Below are 19,842 nucleotides of genomic sequence, written 5' to 3' on the forward strand. Positions count from 1 at the left end.
GAATTCAGTGCTCCTGATTTATAATTGGAAACTATGAAAGGTTACAGCTTGAAAAGAGAATTCAGTGAAACCATTTGTATATATTGCCATTTTCTCTGAGGAGAGTCTAGAGGGTCCATGTATGACTTTATATGAAATACAGAGATAAGCTCAAAATGATGATTCAAAACTGTACTTCTAGTCAGATGCATTTCTGGCAAAAAAATATTCACTTTTGTGTTTTGGAGCAGAGTAATTTTGTTCTTTCATCTGTTTTTTGTTTTATTCAGCAGATGGAATTCAGCGCTTCTATGAAAGTAGATAGAAATTACACATCATCAGTGGTCATGTTTGTTTTTCTGGGAATCACAGATGAAAAAGAGCTGCAGCTCATTCTCTTTCCGGTCTTCCTAGGAGTCTATCTGGTGACCTTATTCTGGAACCTGAGTCTTATTATACTTATCAGGATGGACTCTCACCTGCATACGCCCATGTACTTTTTTCTCAGTATCTTGTCGTCTATAGACGTCTGTTATTCTTCTACCATCAGCCCCAGGATGCTTTCAGACTTCTTCAAGGATGATAAAACAATTTCCTTTATTGCCTGTGCTACCCAATATTTTTTTGCAGCTTGGATGGGTCAGACTGAGTGTTGCCTCCTGGCCGCCATGGCCTATGACAGATACGTGGCCATTGGTAACCCCCTGCAGTACTCAACCATCATGGCGCCTGGGCTCTGTCAGAAAATGATGGCAGGGGCCCTTGGAACTGGTTTCATCTGTAGTTTGCTTGAGACAATTCCTGCCTTTCATATGTACTACTGTGGGCCAAACATCATTCAACATTTCTTCTGTAATATATCTGAGGTTATTGTCTTGTCTTGCTCTAGTCCCTTCATCACCCAGATGATTCTTTTTTGGGCAATTTTGTTTGTTGGCTTTGGTTCTTTCCTTGTTATTCTGTTATCTTATGGTTTCATCACAGTGTCTATCCTGAAAATGTCAACCATCAAGGGCAGCTTCAAGGCCTTCAATACCTGTGCCTCCCACTTGGCAGTTGTAACACTCTACTATGTCCCAGTCTTCTTTGTTTACATGCGTCCTCATTCTGATCACTCTGAACAACAGGACAAAGTAATGTCAGTCTTCTATGTTATCATCACCCCCATGCTAAACCCTCTTATCTATAGTCTGAGGAACAAAGAGATCAAACAGGCATTCAAAAGGATGTTAAAGAGGGCTAGACATTTTCCTCAGTGAGATAAAAGTTGGGTATGCTTCCTTAATGAGAAAACAGTGGAAAACAAACAAATACAGACAACAGAGCATTTTGAAAATTTCCCAGTCAGCACTATATTTTAATTTTCTTGAGCTTTCTGTTTCAAATAAAAATAATTTTATTTCCATTTAAATATACATCTGTGATTCATAACTTATGTGCCCAGATAAGTTGGTAACTCCCTAAATCTATGAAGGAACACACAAGTCAAGGTTCCTTCACTTGTTGACAAAGTTCAACTAGCAATTTTCCTTTGGAAAACATGGATGTTTGAGATCCTAGCATAGATGACACAGTGATCAGATCTGTCCCAGTCTAAGCAATGGTGTTAATGGCCATACTATTTCTTTTAAAATTTCTTATATTATGTTGTTTTCCTTTATTATTCAGAATTTCAGACTTTTTTAAAATTTCAGACTTATATTGTCTCTACAGCCTCCATGATGACAATATTCTCTGCATTTCATAAAGGAAATGCAGTGGTCTTGCTTTGCTACCTGCTCATATTAAAACCAACACTCACCTTTTCTTTTTTCTTTTTTTAAAATTTTATTGAATCACCGTGAGATAGTAACAAGCTTTCATGTTTGGATTACAATCTCCCAATGATCAAACACCCATCCTTCCACCAGTGCACATTCCCCACCACCAATATCCCCGGTATACCTCCTCTTTCCCACCCTTCCCCTGTCTCCGTGGCAGATAATATTCCCCATACTCTCTCTTTACTTTGGGCATTATGGCTTGCAACACAGACACTAAGAGGTCACCGTGTTTGTTCCATTATCTACTCTCGGCATGTATCTTCCATCCCAACTGCTTCCTCCAGCCATCATTTTCTTAGTGATCCTTTCTCTATTCCATCTGCCTTTTCCCCTCTGCTCATTAAGCAGGCTTCCAGCTATGGGTCCATCTTCCTGGCCATTGTACCTACTGTCCTTGGGTGTTAGCCTTAAGTGATGGTTTTCTATCCTCCACAAATGAGTGCAGTCCTTCTATGTCTGTCCCTCTCTTTCTGAGCAGTCACCTTTTCTTCTCCAGTTATTTTGTAGACTGTGTGCCTATATGTGATTGAGCACTTGTTTGTGTGTGTGATAGAGAAAGACTACATAAAATATATTTCTTGAGAAAAGTAGAACCATATTGGAACTCATTTGCAGAATGTGTTTGCATACATGCTATACTTAATCATGTCTTTTAAATGATTACCACATATTATCTTTTAAATATTTTGTACTATTTTTCAATTGGCTAATTATATTTCCAGAGTATGTAATATAAAAGATTTTTAACCATAATCAAGTTTGAAATTATTAGGTCACATTTTTATGATTTGATATCATACTTTAGAATTTTTCCTACAGCAAATCATATAATTGTAAATAAATTTTTTTTCTTTGATGATTTTACTTCTGGCGAATTATGCCTCATGGAAACTACATTAGAGAAAGGACACAGAAAAATAATATAACAACACTGTTTAGGCAACTAGTAAAAGACCAATAAAGGGAACCAAAAGAAAGCAGAAGTAGGAACTAATAAAACAGAGCACTGTAGCACTATAGCACTGTCATCCCATTGTTCATCAATTTGCTCGAGCAGGCACCAGTAACATCTCCATTGTGAGACTTGTTACTGTTTTTGGCATATGGAATACGCCATGGGTGGATATTCTCGGTAGCTTGCTGGGCTCTCTGAGAGGGACGGAGGAATCAAACCCAGGTTGGCCGCGTTCAAGGAAAACACCCTAAGCAGAATCACTGTCACTGTCATCCCATTGCTCATCGATTTGCTCGAGTGGGCACCAGTAACGTCTCCATTGTGAGATTTGTTGTTACTGTTTTTGGCACATAGAATACTGCCTGGAAGCTTGCCGGGGTTCTGCTTTGTGGGCGAGATACTCTCGGTAGCTTGCTGGGCTCCTGAGAGGGACAGAGGAATCAAACCCGGGTCGACTGCGTGCAAGGCAAACTCCCTACCACTGTGCTATCACTCCAGCCCCAAAAAGCACAATATTTTAAAAAATAAATACAATGCACAAGCTTTTAGGAAGACTTACAAAGAGAGAAGACCTGACCCATACCTCAAAACCTGAAGCACGTGGTCTCTTGATGGCCATGCGATAGGTCTACTCATCAAATTACCTGCTACTCACAGTTATCCTTCCTGTCATTCTGTGAGGACAGGGAGCAACCGCTAGCTAATTCCTTATCACCTTCTTGGAGGATTAACTACCAAAACTCTGATGGGGGTGTGTGGTGTTAGAATGTTGTATGCATGAAACCCCATCATTTGCTGTAACTGCAAATCAGGGTGAATTAAATAAAAACATATTTTAGAAAATAAATAGAGGACACAAAGAACTGGAAACACACTCTCTACACAATTTAATAACTTTTACTGCTAAAATGGCTATCCTATCAAACTCCCCACAACAGTGTAGTCCTGACAAAAATTCCCATGGCATTTTTAAGGATATGGATGATATAATATTAAAATTTATTTTGAGGCCGGCACGCCAGTCTGCTCCCTTTTGCAGGTTAGTGGACTGAATGGGTGCCATCTCATCTTTGCCTGCACCTCCCCACTCCCCCCTTTACCTGAGCCATCTTCCTTCGGACCCTGACTCCACCCTGCCTGAGCAACGCCCACCTAGCCCCTCGCCACCCTCCAGCGCTGGCACGCCGGTCTGCTCACTCCCTGAGGTCACCCAGCCACATTGTGTAAGTGGGCGTGGCCTCAACAAAAGTGGGCGTGACCTCAACAAAGTTGACATGGCTTCAACAAAGTGGGCGTGGCCTCCTTCTGTACTGGTAGCCGCTTATGTGGCCGCACTTGTTTTTTTTTTTTTCAAATATCAAGCATTTATTTGGTACTTCTCAATATTCATCACCTATATCCCTGATAATCATCTTAGCGGTCCTTAAAATATTTCCTAAATAGGTTGCTAGCTAATTCCATGTTTGAAAACTACCAATGAATATAAGCAGCTATTCAAGCCAAAGCTAAAGGACCCCACTCTCAAAAAGCATTGCTTGAAGCGTCCCATAAAGAATAGAGGAACATCAGAGAGGGACATGTTCTAGAGGGGGTACAGAAGAAATTGATCACCACTGACCAAGCCCATTCAGAATCCTTTTTCACAACCAGAGGTGAACTTGAAGGTCCCTCTTCCATACCACCACAATAATATGAAGAAACAGTGCAACTCCCCGCCACAAGGAGAGGACGAAGAAAAGAGTCCAGATGCCTCAGTAGATCTTTCTAACAAACTGGAGCTCTCCGATAAAGAATTCAGAAGTGAAATCCTCAAGATGTTCAATGAACTCAATGGAAAGATTGACAAGGTATTCGTTACATTAAAGGAGGACCTGACAGAAATGATACAACAGACAGCCGAGAAATTACGGGAAGAAATAAGAACAGAAATAAAAAACCTACAGAAGGAAATGTCACAAATAAAGGATTCGGTAGATGAAATAAAAAACTCAGTGGGTGCCCTCAACAATAGAATGACTGTAGCAGAAGACAGAATCAGTGAGCTTGAAGATCAGCTGCAGGCAGCCTACAGGCAACAACAATCAATGGGGAGAGACCTCAAAATAGCTCTAGGGAGAATCAGAGTCCTAGGGGATGATTTCAAGAGGAACAACATTAGAATCATCAGAGTACCAGAAGGACAGGGAACCAACCCCAACGAAAAAGACACAGTCAAACAAATCATTGCTGAAAAGTTCCAAGGCTGGACAATGCAGACATCCAGATTCAAAGAGTCAGAAGGGGGCCAGCTAAAAGAGACCATAACAGAAAAACTCCAAGACATATCATAGTTATGATGATGGACATAATAGATAGAGACACAATATTGCAAGCAGAAAGGTTGAAAAAGGAAATCCCATTCAAAGGAGCACCGCTTAGATTCACAGAAGACCTCTTGGAGGAAACCATTCAAGCTCGAAGAGAGTGGTGGAATATAGTGAAAAAACTCAATGAAATGAATGCTTCCCAAGAATACTTTATCCGGCCAAACTCTCATTCAAACTGGAAGGCATTATACACTATTTTGGGGATAAACAACAACTCAGGAACTTCATAGACTCTAAACCAAACCTAAAAGAAGGTCTAAAGGGGCTATTATAAGACAAGAAAAACCCCTACAAGCACAACAAACACTTACAGAAAGATGGCACAAAACCCCATGACAATAATCTTGCTGAATTGGTCTTAATTCACCAATTAAGAGACACAGACTGGCAAAATGGATTCAGAGACTGAACCCAACTTTCTGCTGCCTGCAAGAAACACATCTGAATAGCCAGAACAAACACAGACTCAAAGTCAAAGGATGGAAAATAATCCTGCAAGCAAATAACTGCCTCAAAAAAGCTGGGGTGGCTTTACTAGTATCAGACTAGTATCAGACAACATAGACTTCAGGTTGAAAAAGATTAGAAGGGATAGTGAAGGCCACTTTTTATTAATCAAGGGATATGTACAGCAGGAAGAAATCACACTCTTAAATGTGTACGAACCCAATGAGGGACCAGCTAAATACCTACAACAGCTGCTAACAGACCTTAAGAAGGACATTGTGGGCAACACAATAGTAGTTGGAGACTTCAACACCGCCCTATCACCTCTGGACAGATCAAGAAGATTAAAACTCACCAAGGAAATACTGGATTTGAAGGAAGAAATAGAAGAGAGAGGGCTAATAGATCTATATAGGGCTCTATATCCAAAAAAAGGGGAATACACATTTTTTTCCCAGTGCACATGGAACATTTTCCAGAATAGACCATGCTCTGGGCCACGCAACATACCTCAACAGAATCAACAAAATAGACATTGTTCCAGCTATCTTATCAGACCATGATGCACTGAAAATAGAAGTTAATCATGGACAGATGCAGAAAACTAAATCAAACACTTGGAACACGATGTTGAACAATGAGTGGGTCAGGAAGGAAATCAAGGAGGAAATCAAATGGTACCTGGAAACAAATGAGAATGAAGACACGAGCTACCAGAACCTGTGGGACACAGCTAAAGCGGTTTTAAGGGGAAAATTTATAGCTTTGCAAGCATATCTCAGGAAGGAAGAAAGGGCCCGCATAAATAACTTGACTTCACAGCTCAAGACCTTAGAAAAGGACCAACAAAAGGAGCCCAAACCAGGCAGAAGGAAAGAGATAATAAAACTTAGAGCAGAAATTAACGACATGGAAACTCAAAAGACAATTCGAAAGATCAATGAAACCAAGAGCTGGTTCTTCGAGAAAATACATAATATTGATAAACCACTAACAACACTCACAGAGAAAGAGGGAGAGAACCCTTCTAAGCCAAATCAGAAATGAAAAGGGGGACATCACAACAGAAATCAAAGAAATTCAAAAGATCATCAGAGACTTACTTTGAAAATCTGTATGCCACGAAACAAGAGAACCTAGAAGAAATGGATAAATTCCTCGACTCCTATAATCTCCCAAGGCTGAACCAAGAAGACCTGGAGTATCTGAATAGTCCTATTAACATCAAGGAAATTGAAACGGTAATCAAAAGCCTTCCCAAAAACAAAAGCCCAGGTCCAGACGAATTCACTAGCGATTTCTTCCAAACATTTAAAGAGGACCTATTGCCAGTTCTTCTCAAGCTTTTCCAGGAAATTGAAGAAACAGAAACCCTTCTAAACAGTTTCTATGAGGCTCACATCTCCCTAATACCAGAAGCAAAGAAAGACACCACACACACACAAAAAAGAAAACTACAGGCCAATATCCCTGATGAACACAGATGTGAAGATTCTCAACAAAATATTAGCAAACAGAATTCAACAACTCATCAAAAAGATCATACACCACGACCAAGTGGGATTCATCCCGGGGATGCAAGGATGGCTTAACATTCGGTAATCAATCAACATAATCCATCATATCAAAAAAAGAAAAGATAAAAATCATATAACCATATCATAAATTCAGAGAAAGCATTTGACAAGATCCAGCACACGTTTATGATGAAAACTCTCGCCAAAATGGGTATAGAAGGGACCTTCTTCAATATAGTCAAAGCCATTTATCACAAGCCTATGGCAAGCATTGTCCTCAATGGGGAAAAACTAAGAGCCTTCCCTCTGAGAACAGGGACGAGACAAGCACTGTTCAATATAGTACTGGATGTACTTGCAATAGCGATTAGGCAAGAAAAAGATATTAAGGGCATTCAGGTAGGAAAGGAAGAAATCAAGCTCTCACTATTCGCTGATGGTATGAAATTATACTTAGAAAACCCTAAAACCTCTACCAAGAAACTCCTAGAAACAATAGACTCGTATAGTAAAGTTGCAGGCTATAGAATCAATACCCAAAAGTCCATGGCTTTCTTATATGCAAATCATGAGAGAGAAGAAAGCAACATGATAAAAGCAATCTCTTTCACAATTGTGCCTCAAAAAATCAAGTACATCGGAATCAGCCTAAATAAGGAGGTAAAGGATTTGTATAATGAAAACTACAAAATGCTACTTTAGGAAATAAAAGAAGACACGAGGAAATGGAAAAATATCCCCTGCTCATGGATTGGAAGAATTAATATTGTCAAAATGGCAATACTCCCCAAAGCATTGTACAAATTCAATGTGATCCCTATAGGGATACCCTTGTCATTCTTCAATGAAATGGAGCAAGTACTCCTGAACTTCATATGGAACAATAAGCTTCCACGAATAACTAAAGCAATTCTTGGGAAAAAGAAAATGGGAGGAAGCAATCTCCCCAACTTCAAACTCTACTACAAAGCGGTAGTCATTAAAACATCTTGGTAGTGGAAGAAAGGCAGACCGGCAGACCAATGGAACAGGGTTGAATACTCTGACACACACCCCCAAATATATGATCACCTAGTCTTTGATAAGGGAACAAGGAAAGCATGATAACAAATTGTGCTGGCAAAACTGGACAGCTACATGCAAAAAAAAAAAATGGGCTTAGACCTCCACCTATTACCATGTAAAAAAGTCAGATCAAAATGGATTAAAGACCTCAACATCAGACCAGAATTCCTAAGGTACATTGAAGATAAGGTCGGCAAAACCCTCCACGAAATTGAAGACACTGGTATCTTCAAAGCTGACACGCCACTGGCCAAGCAAGTGAAAACAGAGATAAATAAATGGGACTATCTCAAAATAAGAAGCTTCTGCACCTCAAGAGAAACATTGACCAAAGTACAAAGACAATCTACAGAATTGGAAAGGATATTTACACAGTACCCATCCGATAACAGGTTGATCTCAAGGATATACAATGCACTGGTTGAACTCCACAAGAAGAAAACTGCCAACCCGATCAAAAAATGGGGTGATGAAATGAACAGAAACTTCCCCAAAGAAGAAATCTGAATGGCTGAGAGGCACATGAGAAAATGTTCAACATCACTAATCATCAGGGAGATGCAGATCAAAACAACAATGAGATATCATCTCACACCACAGAGACTGGCCCACATCCCAAAAAACAAAAGCAACCGGTGTTGGCATGGATGTGGGGAGAAAGGGACTCTCCTTCACTGCTGGTGGGAATGCCGACTGGTTCAGCCCTTTTGGAAAACAATATGGAAGATTCTCAAAAAATTAGAAATTGAGCTTCCATTTGACCCAGCAATACCACTCCTAGGAATATATCCCGGAGAGGTAAAAAGGTATAGTAGGGATGACATCTGCATTTCTATGTTCATTGCAGCACTGTTTACAATAGCCAGAATCTGAAAAAAACCAGAGTTCCCAAAACAGATGACTGGTTAAAGAAACTCTGGTACATCTACACAATGGAATACTATGTAGCTGTCAGAAAACATGAAGTCATGAAATTTGCATATAAGTGGATCAACATGGAAAGTATCATGTTGAGTGAAATGAGTCAGAAAGAAAAAGACAGACATAGAAAGATTGCACTCATATGTGGAATATAAAATAGCTGAGAAGTACAAGTTTGCAGTGATGCAATTTCTGGCAGATATTTCTCTGGACTTAGTTACCAAAATACTAAAATACAGAAATCCAAAACAGTGTGGCTGCTAGTGCAACCACCCGACCTCATATCTCTTCATTCTCAGCAACGGGAAACAAATTATCAAATGCTTCCTTTTCAGCAGGTCTGACTTTAGTGGGGAGAAACTCCAAACAAAAATAGTGAGTTTTGTTGAAATATTTAATGTAATCAAAGTGAAAGTAAAGCGAAATCTATCAGTTACACAGGCGGGGGGGTCTAAGGGGGGGCTAGGGGTGTGGGGGGCTAGGGGTGTGGGGGTGTGGGGTGGAGCTATACTGTGATTCTTGGTGGTGGAATATGTGCACTGGTGAAGGGATGGGTGTTCGAACATTGTATAACTGAGACTTAAAACTGAAAAATTTGTAACTTTCCACATGGTGACTCAATAAAAATTTTTTTTAAAATTTATTTTGAGAAATCAAATTTGCAGAATAGTGGTTAAATAAATAGATAGTACAAGTGGGAAGGCAGAGGATGGAGGTTTGATAATAAAACACTGTATACAGTCCCCAGAACACCACGAGGAGTAATCTCTAAGCTTAGAGCTCTGACTGTAGCTACCAAAAAATAATAATAATAATAACAAAGAAACCCTATCAGGATGGCCAAAAAAATACATGGATAAATAAGATGGGAGCTTTTATCTCTCCAACTTTAAATTATAATACAAAGATGAGTATTTAAGATTATGTGATACTGGAATAAAAGTAGATTGTCAGGTTTGTAATTGAGAACCTTAAGACAGGCCATGTGAGTTATGGATATCTAAAAGACCTTTTTAAGAAATAATGTTTGGATACTTAAAAGGCTTTAAGCAATAAAGTTAGCAACATGGAATCAAAAGAATAAAATTTTAATCCGTATGTTTTGTCATATACAAAAATTAATTCAACATGAAAAAGACCTCAATATTAGACCCAAATCCATAAGTTACACTGAGGAAAACATAAGAAGAACTCAATATAAAATTTCTTCAGTGACTCAAGCATTAATCAAGCAAACAGAAGCAAAAATAAATAGAACTGTTTCAAATTCAGAAGCTCCTTCATTATAAAGGAAACATGCCTAAAAGATAACCTGTGGACTAAAACAAAAAGGTAACTCATGGATTGGGAGAAAATATTCACTCATCACATATCTCACAAAGAGCAACTACACAAGGTTTTAAAAAGCATTATAATTTTTACAACAAAAGTCTACTGAAAAATACGGACACGCACACACACACATACACACACACAAACAGGGAAGAGAGCTAAAAGGACACTTTCTCAAAATAAAAATACAGATGTCTAGCTTTCGACTGCTGCATGAGCATGATCCCGGAGGCCAACTGAACTACTTTGTACACCAGCGGCTCACAGAAATGCCTCTAGACTGTGAACTGAGCCACTGCCCCATGTGGCACCAGGGGGAAGGGTTTCTCTCTCTCAACCCTTCTGTTCCAGGCACAGCATGGCAATCACCACTTTTTGAGCACAAAATGGAGGTACCAGCTGGCTGCTCTAGGATATGTGGGAGATATCGGGGTGGGGGGTACCGGCCCCACCCTCCGCCGAGATTTAAATCTGACCATCTAATTGGTGGGCGACCACGAGGTCTTTTGACGTCTCGTGGAATCCAGTCGGTAAAGGCTCTAGTCCAGCAGGCATCTCTGAATCGCATTACATGACTCGCCCATCTGATTTTTGATGCCTTGGCAAATAAGACAGCATCCCTGATTTTTGACCGTCGACCCAGGTCAGAATTCTGGATTCCTTCTCTCACTTGAGTGAGACATGATATTACCAGCATAGCTCTTTCGATTCCACTTTGGGATACCCTAATAGCATTTTCATCCTGTTTGCGTAGGGCCCAGGTCTCTGAGGCATATACAAGTGCAGGAAGAATGGTGGAATCAAAAAGATGTGCCTGGAGTCAGCGGTTCTTCGTTCTCTTAACCACTTCTTCGACGCTCTTGAATGCATTCCACGCTGCACTTTTCCTCCTGCGCAGTTCTGGCACCAAGTCATTCCTCATGTTGATTTCTCGACCCAGGAACACATACATAGCTGCTGCATATTGAGATATTTGTTCCACTGATAGCAAATGAAGCTTCAGGGACAAGTTCGATTTTCATGAACATCGTCTTGTTGAGATTCAGCTGCAATCCGACCTTTCCACACTCGTGGTCAAAGTTGGCCAGCATTTGTGCCTCTTGGCTAATGTTTGGTGTTATGAGAACGATGTCATCAGCGAAGCTGAGGTGTTGTAATTGAAGACCGTCTATCTTCACTCCCATTCCTTCCCATTCCAGTTGTCGCATGATGTTCTCGAGGGTGACACTGAAGAGTTTCGGTGAGATGGTATCACCCTACTGCACCCCTCTCTTTACATCAATGATCACTTCCTTGTAGAATGGTGAGATCCTGGTAGTGAATCCACAATACAGCTCGCGGAGGATTTTGATATACTGAGTTTGAATGCCCTGTTTGGCCAGGGCTTCGATGACCGCCCCAGTCTCGACAGAATCGAAGGCCTTTTTAAGTCGATGAAGGTTAGACAGAGAGGCATCTTGAACTCTCATGAAACTTCAATGAGTTTGATTACTGTGTGGATATGGTCTATCATGCTGAATCCACTTCGGAACCAGGCATGGTTGTCCTTCATCTAGTGTTCTGCCTGTTCTATTCAGGATGACACTAGTGAACAACTTGTAGACGACAGACAGCAGGCAGATTGGGCAATGGTTGCCGATGTCGTGGGTGTCTCCCTTCTTGTACAATAGAACGGTCCTACTGGTTTTCCACTGAGATGGAACCTTGCATTCAGACAGGTAGCGTGTGAAGAGCCGAGCCAGTGTATTGATGAGAACTAGCGGCAGATTCTTCAGGTGTTCGGGTCTGACCTTGTCCAGACTAGGTGCTGTTCGAGTCTTTACCAAAGAAATGGCATGTCGGATTTCAGAAGGGAGAACATTGGGAACGACATATCCATCCTGCGGAATTTGGTATGTGGGCAGGTGGACATGGCTATCAGAGATTTGAGTAGAAGTTGTGAATAATTTTCTCCATTGCCTTTCTGGAGGATGTGATAGATCCATCAGGACATCGGAGGGCAGTCATTTTGGTTTTGTAGTTGGCAAAGGACAGGTGAGCGTTGCGAATACTTTTCCCAGCTTCTGCCACATCGGCCAACACTGCTGCTCTTCTCTCTTTGAGGTCTTCCTTTATCGCATCTCTGCACAGCTTTGTGAGCTTGGACATTAGCTTGTGGTTGCCTGAGGCTCGCGCCAAACCACGTTGACAAGTGAGCTTGAGAGTTTCCGAAGACAGGCATCTGTTTGTGGCTTTCTCACTCTGGGCATTTTTTGCACAGTCATGGAGGTGCTGAACCAGTCGATCGTATTCCTCGTCGATGCTGTCAAGGACAGCATCTTCCCACGTTGTTGCAATAGTGCCAAAGAGCTCCCAGTTGGTGGTCATTCTGGGATTTGTGTTGCGTGATTGTTCGTGCAATCGGAGGCGCTGAGATAGGAACACGGAAGAAATGCCTTGATTGGAGGACTAAGGCTCGCTCTGGCTCTTAGCAAAGGCAGAGGGCCTCATGGACCTTCTTTTATTGATCATGGTAGCTCTAAAGGACGGAATATAGTGACATCACCAAAGGCATCAAAAAATGTTACAGGGAGAACACAGAGACAATGGAAACATATTGTTTCCTTGTATGGGTAGGCCTATAGCCTCGGGAAAAGAATACAGAACTGAGAAGGAAAAGAGACAAAACCAAAACTGAAACCTTCTACAGGCACCTGGATACAAAACCAAAACTGAAACCTTCTTCAGGCATCTGGATTTACATCCCAAAGAGTAGGCTGTGCTTGCCACTTCAAATACAAACTGGGCAGGCACCTGAAATCTGCATCCCAAAGACAAAGCTGGGCCCAAGCCTGCATTTTACAATCTCAAAGGTCAGGCCTTGCTAACATTATTTGCATGTCAAAGACCAGCCAGGCTTCTGTGAGAGAAGGAAAAACTGCTCTTTTAAATATACTGAAATTATTTTTCTAAAGACAGCTTGAAAAGGGGGAAAATGTTCATCTTCATCCAAACCAGTCAGGACACAGGAGAAATCTCGCCCATTTTCATGGGTCCCTATGTTCATGTCCGTAGTACGGTACAGTATACATGGGCTCGCCCTGATAGCTCAGTCCAGCCCCAACAGAGTTGCCTTCTTAGACTTAAATTTTGCAGACTTTTCTCTCTGCTCTGTGAAGTAGAATTTTGCATGAAGGAGATGGTGGTCCTATCCCATTCGGAATTTTGGGACAACAGCGACATCGGTCAGGCAAAACCTTCGATTGAATATGATGTGGTCAATTTCTTTGTGGAACTGTCCACTGGGAGACTCCCATGTCCAGCGTATAGATTCGAGACGGGTAGCCTTCTGGAACTGTGAGTTACCATGGATGGTCTTGGTCGATGTGATGAATTCAGACAGTTTCTCACCCTGATCGTTCCATTCTAGGCCATGTGTCCCAATGTGGAGTTCTTCGGGTGACCTTCTTGGACCTATCTTGGCATTAAAATCACCAACAATGATCTTGTAGTAGGTGTGGTCTTCTTTATAGAACTCCTCCAGTTCCATGTAGAACCTCTCAATTTCTTCTTCATCGTAGTTGGAAATTGGTGCGTAGATGACGAAGATAGAAACTGCCTGCAGTGAGCCACATATATTCAAGCATAATCGTCCAATTGGGTTGTTATGCATTCGAATCAATTGATGCTCATGGCCAAGTTCGTGTTGACAAGGACACCAGTGCCACCAACGCCTCTGTTGTCACATGTTCCGAGGAACAATTCTTCTCCAGTGTTGAAAATGGTGTGATGTTATTGATGTCTCCTCATTTCAGTCAGACCAATGATGTCGTAAGTACGACTTGATCTTCTGCGCTTGCACCATCAGGTCCTCGATGGATGCTTCTGATGCCAGTGTCTGTGCGTTGAAAGTACAGACAATCATTTTAGTCTTTCTTCATTTTGGCAGTCTAGTTAGTCCCCCAATTTTTTTCAGCCTCTCTTTGCTCATTTTTCTTAACGCTGCTATATTTGGGGCTCTTTTGGTGACAGGTGAATGAGGCCAATTGTTGTTACTGTTGTTTGCGTATCGAATACGAGACGGGTAGCTTGCTAGGCTCTGCCGTGCATGCTACCCACATCTCTGGCATCTGAAGGAGGGGTCCAACCCAGACGCCCCACCCTACCCAAGCCAGATTAATACTTCACTGGCCGACCCCCCACTACATCCACTACCCAGCCACTGCCACGCTCCAGGTTGCTCTCCGAACACTTGGGCCAAACCTCACGCACGATTGAAGCCCCACAAAGCCAGGTAAGCAGAACACACCATAAAACACTTAATACCTATTATTCCCACACCATATTTTATAGGGTTCAAATTTGGTGTAAACCATGGTAACACCTCTAAGGACGATTGGAGGCCGCCCTAAAAGCTTCCGTCCCTCTCGGAGAGCCTGGCAATACTGAGAGTATCTTGCCTGCACTGAGTACACTGGTGGTTGGAAATATGCACTGGTGAAAGGACAGGTATTAGAACTTAGTATGACTAAAACCCAATCATGAACAATTTTGCAAGCTTGTATCTCACTATAGCATTGTAGCACTGTTGTCCCATTGTTCATTGATTTGCTTGAGCGGGCACCAGTAATGTCTCCATTGTGAGACTTCTTGTTACTGTTTTTGGCATATCGAATACACCATGGGGAGCTTGCCAGGCTCTGCCCTGCGGGCGGGATACTCTCAGTAGCTTGCCAGGCTCTCTGAGAGGGACAGAAGAATCGAACCTGGATCTGCCGCATGCAAGGCAAATGCCCTACCCGCTGTGCATCGCTTCAGTCCTAGTAAACATTCATAAACTCAAGAAAAGAGAAAGTGAAGTCTGAAAACTCCAGGTTCAACAGAGCCTCCCCCTACATCTCCCTGTTTCCAACAACTTGGCAATCACTCCCACAAGCCTCCTCTGGCTGGTGCCATATAATCTCACCAACAACCATGATCCAGAGACTCATTATCAATCTCTTGGAAGAGAACATAAAATGACATGCCACAGTCATGCCACTGGACCCTGTGCCAGGCCGTTTTACTTGGGGCAAACCGGAGGGGAGCAGGTGAAGCCCCTCTCTGCCCCAATAGAGCCAGCCATAGCAGCCGAAAACCTCCAGAACTCAACCACCACCAAGCTCAGAGCCGCTCTCCACACATGCTCAGGCTGAGCCTCACCCATGAGTGAAACTATTCCTGCGGCCACGTGATATCTCATACCTCACAGAGCTAATATTCCAAGAATAGCGCACCATATTTGATAGGATTTAAAGTAGAACGCAAAATGTAAATTAGAGGTAAATATATTTTCACATATATACATATACATATATATATACATATATATATATACATGCACACAAGGCTTAACCTTTAACAACATGTTAGTAATCTCTTATAGAAGAGCTTAATGGCCTCTGGGTGAAATACAATAATCTTCACACAACTTCCTCTAAAGAAACACTTTTGAATAATTTTCAGCATTTTATTCATAATAAACAATACAACTACTACTACAAAACTACAAAATCCCGTTGCTCATTGATTTGTTCGAGTGGGCACCAGTAACGTCTCTCATTGAGAGACTTATTGTTACTATGTTTGGCATATCCAATACGCACGGGTAGCTTGCCAGGCTTTGCCGTGCGGGCTCCATACTCTCGGTAGCTTGCCGGGCTCTCCTATCGGGGTGGAGGAATCGAACATGGGGCGGCCTCGTGAAAGGCGAACGCCCAACCGGTGTGCTATTGTTCCAGCCCAATAAACAATACAACATAAATTATTTTCGTTTTGTTTTGTGGCTAGGGTTGGGGTTCGGAATGAAAACATGAATATGGTGGTGGGAAGGTGTAATGGTGGTGGGATTGGTGTCAAATACTAAATGTAATCAATGTATCTCATTGTATATCAATGTATCTCAATGTATCAAATGTATCTCACTAGGGTTCAATAATAAAATAAAATCAAAGGACTAAAGACAATATAACTGGAGAAATGATTCTTATAACTGATTTGGGGGGAGGAGTAAAGAGGAGAGGCACTGGGGTCTTTGAGGGAAGGAGGTGGGTGCATTGGTGATGAGTGTGCTGTTGGAATGATATGTATGAGAAACAACCAATGAGCAACCAATAAACAACCAATGTGTACTGTAAATCACAGAACCTCAATAAAAAATTTAAAATTACAAAAAAGGCAATTTGGGGGCTGGAGCAATAGCACAGAGGGTAGGGTGTTTGCCTTGCACGCGGCCAACCCCAGTTCGATTCCCAGCATCCCATATAGGCCCCTGAGCACCTCCAGGGGTAATTCCTAATTCCTAAGTGCAGAGCCAGGAGTAACCCCTGTGCATTGCCAGGTGTGACCCAAAAAGAAAAAAAAAAAAGGCAGTTCATAGGTTTAGAAAATAGTATAGATGCAGGGTGCTTGCCTTGCATGCGACTGGCTGGAATTCAAACCACAGCATTTCATATCGTCCTCTAATAGCTACCAGGAGTGGTCCCCCTGAGTGCGGAGCTGTGATGTGAGCCAAAAGCAAAATGAAATTAGCCGACACTGTTATTTTATATGTATTTTATTTTATATGGCTTTATTACAGTATTTTATATTTTATTACAGTATTTTATATGGCTTTATTACAGTATTCTGATATTTGAGAAATGCATATAATGCACATATATATGTGTACACGTCACTGTCATCCTGTTGTTCATCGATTTGTTCGAGCGAGCACCAGTAATGTCTCTCAATGTGAGACTTATTGTTACTGTTTTTGGCATATCCAGTACGCACGGGTACCTTGCCAGGCTCTGCCGTGCGGGCGCGATACTCTCGGTAGCTTGCCGGGCTCTCTGAGAGGGGAGGAGGAATCGAACATGGGTTGGCTGCGTGAAAGGTGAATGCCCTACTGCTGTGCTATCGCTCCAGCCCTATGTGTACATGAGAAAAGATAAAATGATTTTGTTTTCATCCAAAATTACTTCTGTTTTGTTTTTAGGTGAAATACTATGAGCTTAGATGCACAACTTTATGCTTCAATAAATATATAAATCATTTCATGGCCACCAACAAAGTTCTAGTGAACATCCACCACTATCCAATCAACTTCAGGTACCCACCTACATCACCTTATCCTCTAGGAATGACCATTTTATTTAAAGACCTAGCATTTGTTGAGACAAGTATGTAAATGCACTTGTTCCCAAACTTATTTGGCTACCATACCTTTTTTTCAGAAAAATAAGATTACTTTGCAATCCCAGAACTCTATCTTCTTTAAGAAAACAAACAGAAATTGCAACCCCCGCCCCGCCCATTGGATCTTAGGCTACTACTACACACCAACCATTGCGGCAACCCCCACAAGAGACAGAACTATCTCCCACTTTGAAGAACATTGGAAAAGTTTGTGTTGCTTTGCCTTATTTCTCCTTTTATAGTCCACATATGAGTAAAATCATAAGGTGTTTGTCTTTCTCTGTCTGATTTAATTGGCAGAGCATATGCACATTGAGATCTATCCAGGCTGTCACTAATGGCAAGGTGTTATCTTTATAAACAATAGGGTATCCCGTTGGCTATTTATAATGCAACACATTCATCCAATGATCTATTATCTATCAAACACTTTGGTTGTTTACATGACTTAGCTACTATAAATTGCACCGCTGCACAAGGAGGGGCAAATGTCCTTTTAAATTAGTGTTTTATATGCTTTGGGTCATTCCTAGAAGTGAAATGTCTGGATATTATGCTAGTTGTGCATTTAGAGGACCTTCCATACAGTATGATTGTTGACCAGCTTACATTCTTTCCAAGCTAATGAGCTCCTTTTCTTCCATATCTTCATCAACATTCATTATTATCTTCTTCAGTCTCAATTGGATAAAAGAGATTAAAAATATTCTAAGCAAACTCAATAAGTGGAGATTAAATGTCTATATACTCAACACTGAGACACTTTAGAAAATTCAGTTACAATATATAACAACTATTTGAAAAGCATAAATTCTATATCCTGTATGCAGAATCCAAATAAAATAACTGACACATTTTATCTGAAAACCAGTGACACATTTTATGACCATTTTATGACATTTTAAAACCATTTTATCTGGTGTGTCATAATATTTATTTTACTATGCAAAATTAGGTACTTGACTATTTTCCCGTCTGGAAAAACCCATGTTTTCTCTTGAGCATATTATCTATCTTTCTCTTTCCTCACACTTCTCTAAATTTCTTTAAATAAAATCTATTTTTGCTTCATTTAAAAATGTTATTTTTAAGCAACTATATATAAGAACATGTGTATGAAATGTAGTACAGTACAAAACATTAAAGCAGTTTTAATTATCTAGCACCAAAATTATAGAATGTAGATTTTTTTAAAAAAGTATTGGCGATCACATATATGGCAGTGAAAATAATATCTATGACATTCAACAGAGAAGGAGCTGGGCATTCCGGTAAACAACGGGGCCGGGGACTGCTCCGGACCCCCAGACTGGGCCAGCAGCACCGGGGAGCCAGATGAGGGAGGCACAGCCGGTACGCCTTCTCCAGATGGAGCCCTGGCGACAATGAGCAGCAACTAACATGGCTCCAGGATGCGGGAATGGGACAGCTCCAAACCGCGCGGCCGCATTAGCGGCCATGCAACCTTCTCTTAAAAATGAAAATAATACAATCTATTGATGCCATCCAACATGTCTGACTGTTCGAGGAAAACCTCCAAATAATTATAGTGAGGTTCCTGTTGAAAATTGAATGTAATCATAGTAAGGAAAGAGTAAAGTGAAAAATGTCTGACATACAGGCAGGGGGGGGAGTGGGAGGGGGTATAGGGGGGTTGGTGGTGGATCAAATATGAAAATTTTGTAACTATCTCACAGTGATTCAATAAAAAATAAAATTAAAAAGAAAATAATATCTATTCTTCAAATAATATTTTCTGAGACTCTGGATATTGCATTGCTATTCTGGGAAAAATGTGGCTGCTCTCAATGTGCCTCCAATACTATCACATAAATATAATTACTCACTTGCATATTTACTGAGTAATGTTACAAAATAAAACTTATAAGTGTGCTCTGCAAAGTCAAAATGTTACATAAATGTGAACATTGCATTAGTTCTTAAACTGTATGTAAAAAGATCATCATCATAATCACCATCCCGTTGATCATCAATTTTCTTGAGCGGTCTCAGTAATGTCTCCATTTGTCCCAGCCTTGAGATTTTAGAAGTCTCTCTTTACTCGTCCTTCCCAACGATGCCTCATTGGAGGCTATTTCAGAGTCAGGAAAATGAGACCTATTATTGTTACTGGATTTGGCATACGAATATGCCACGGGGAACTTGCCTGGTTCCCTGATGTAGGCAGGAAACTCTCGGTAGCTTGCCAGGATTTCCGAGAGGGAGAACTAGGCTATAAG

General features: G+C 41.1%; 1 protein-coding gene across 1 annotated transcript; it reads left to right on the top strand.

The window, feature by feature from the left end:
- Positions 1-272: 272 nt before the first annotated feature.
- LOC129406032 (olfactory receptor 5A1-like) lies at positions 273-1,238 on the top strand. The gene has a single exon (XM_055143774.1). It carries the CDS (start codon positions 273-275, stop codon positions 1,236-1,238), a length of 966 nt encoding a protein of 321 aa, XP_054999749.1.
- The last annotated feature ends 18,604 nt before the right edge of the window (positions 1,239-19,842 follow it).

The sequence above is a fragment of the Sorex araneus genome, chromosome 6, assembly GCF_027595985.1.
Source record: "Sorex araneus isolate mSorAra2 chromosome 6, mSorAra2.pri, whole genome shotgun sequence".
In the NCBI taxonomy this organism is placed as follows: domain Eukaryota; kingdom Metazoa; phylum Chordata; class Mammalia; order Eulipotyphla; family Soricidae; genus Sorex; species Sorex araneus.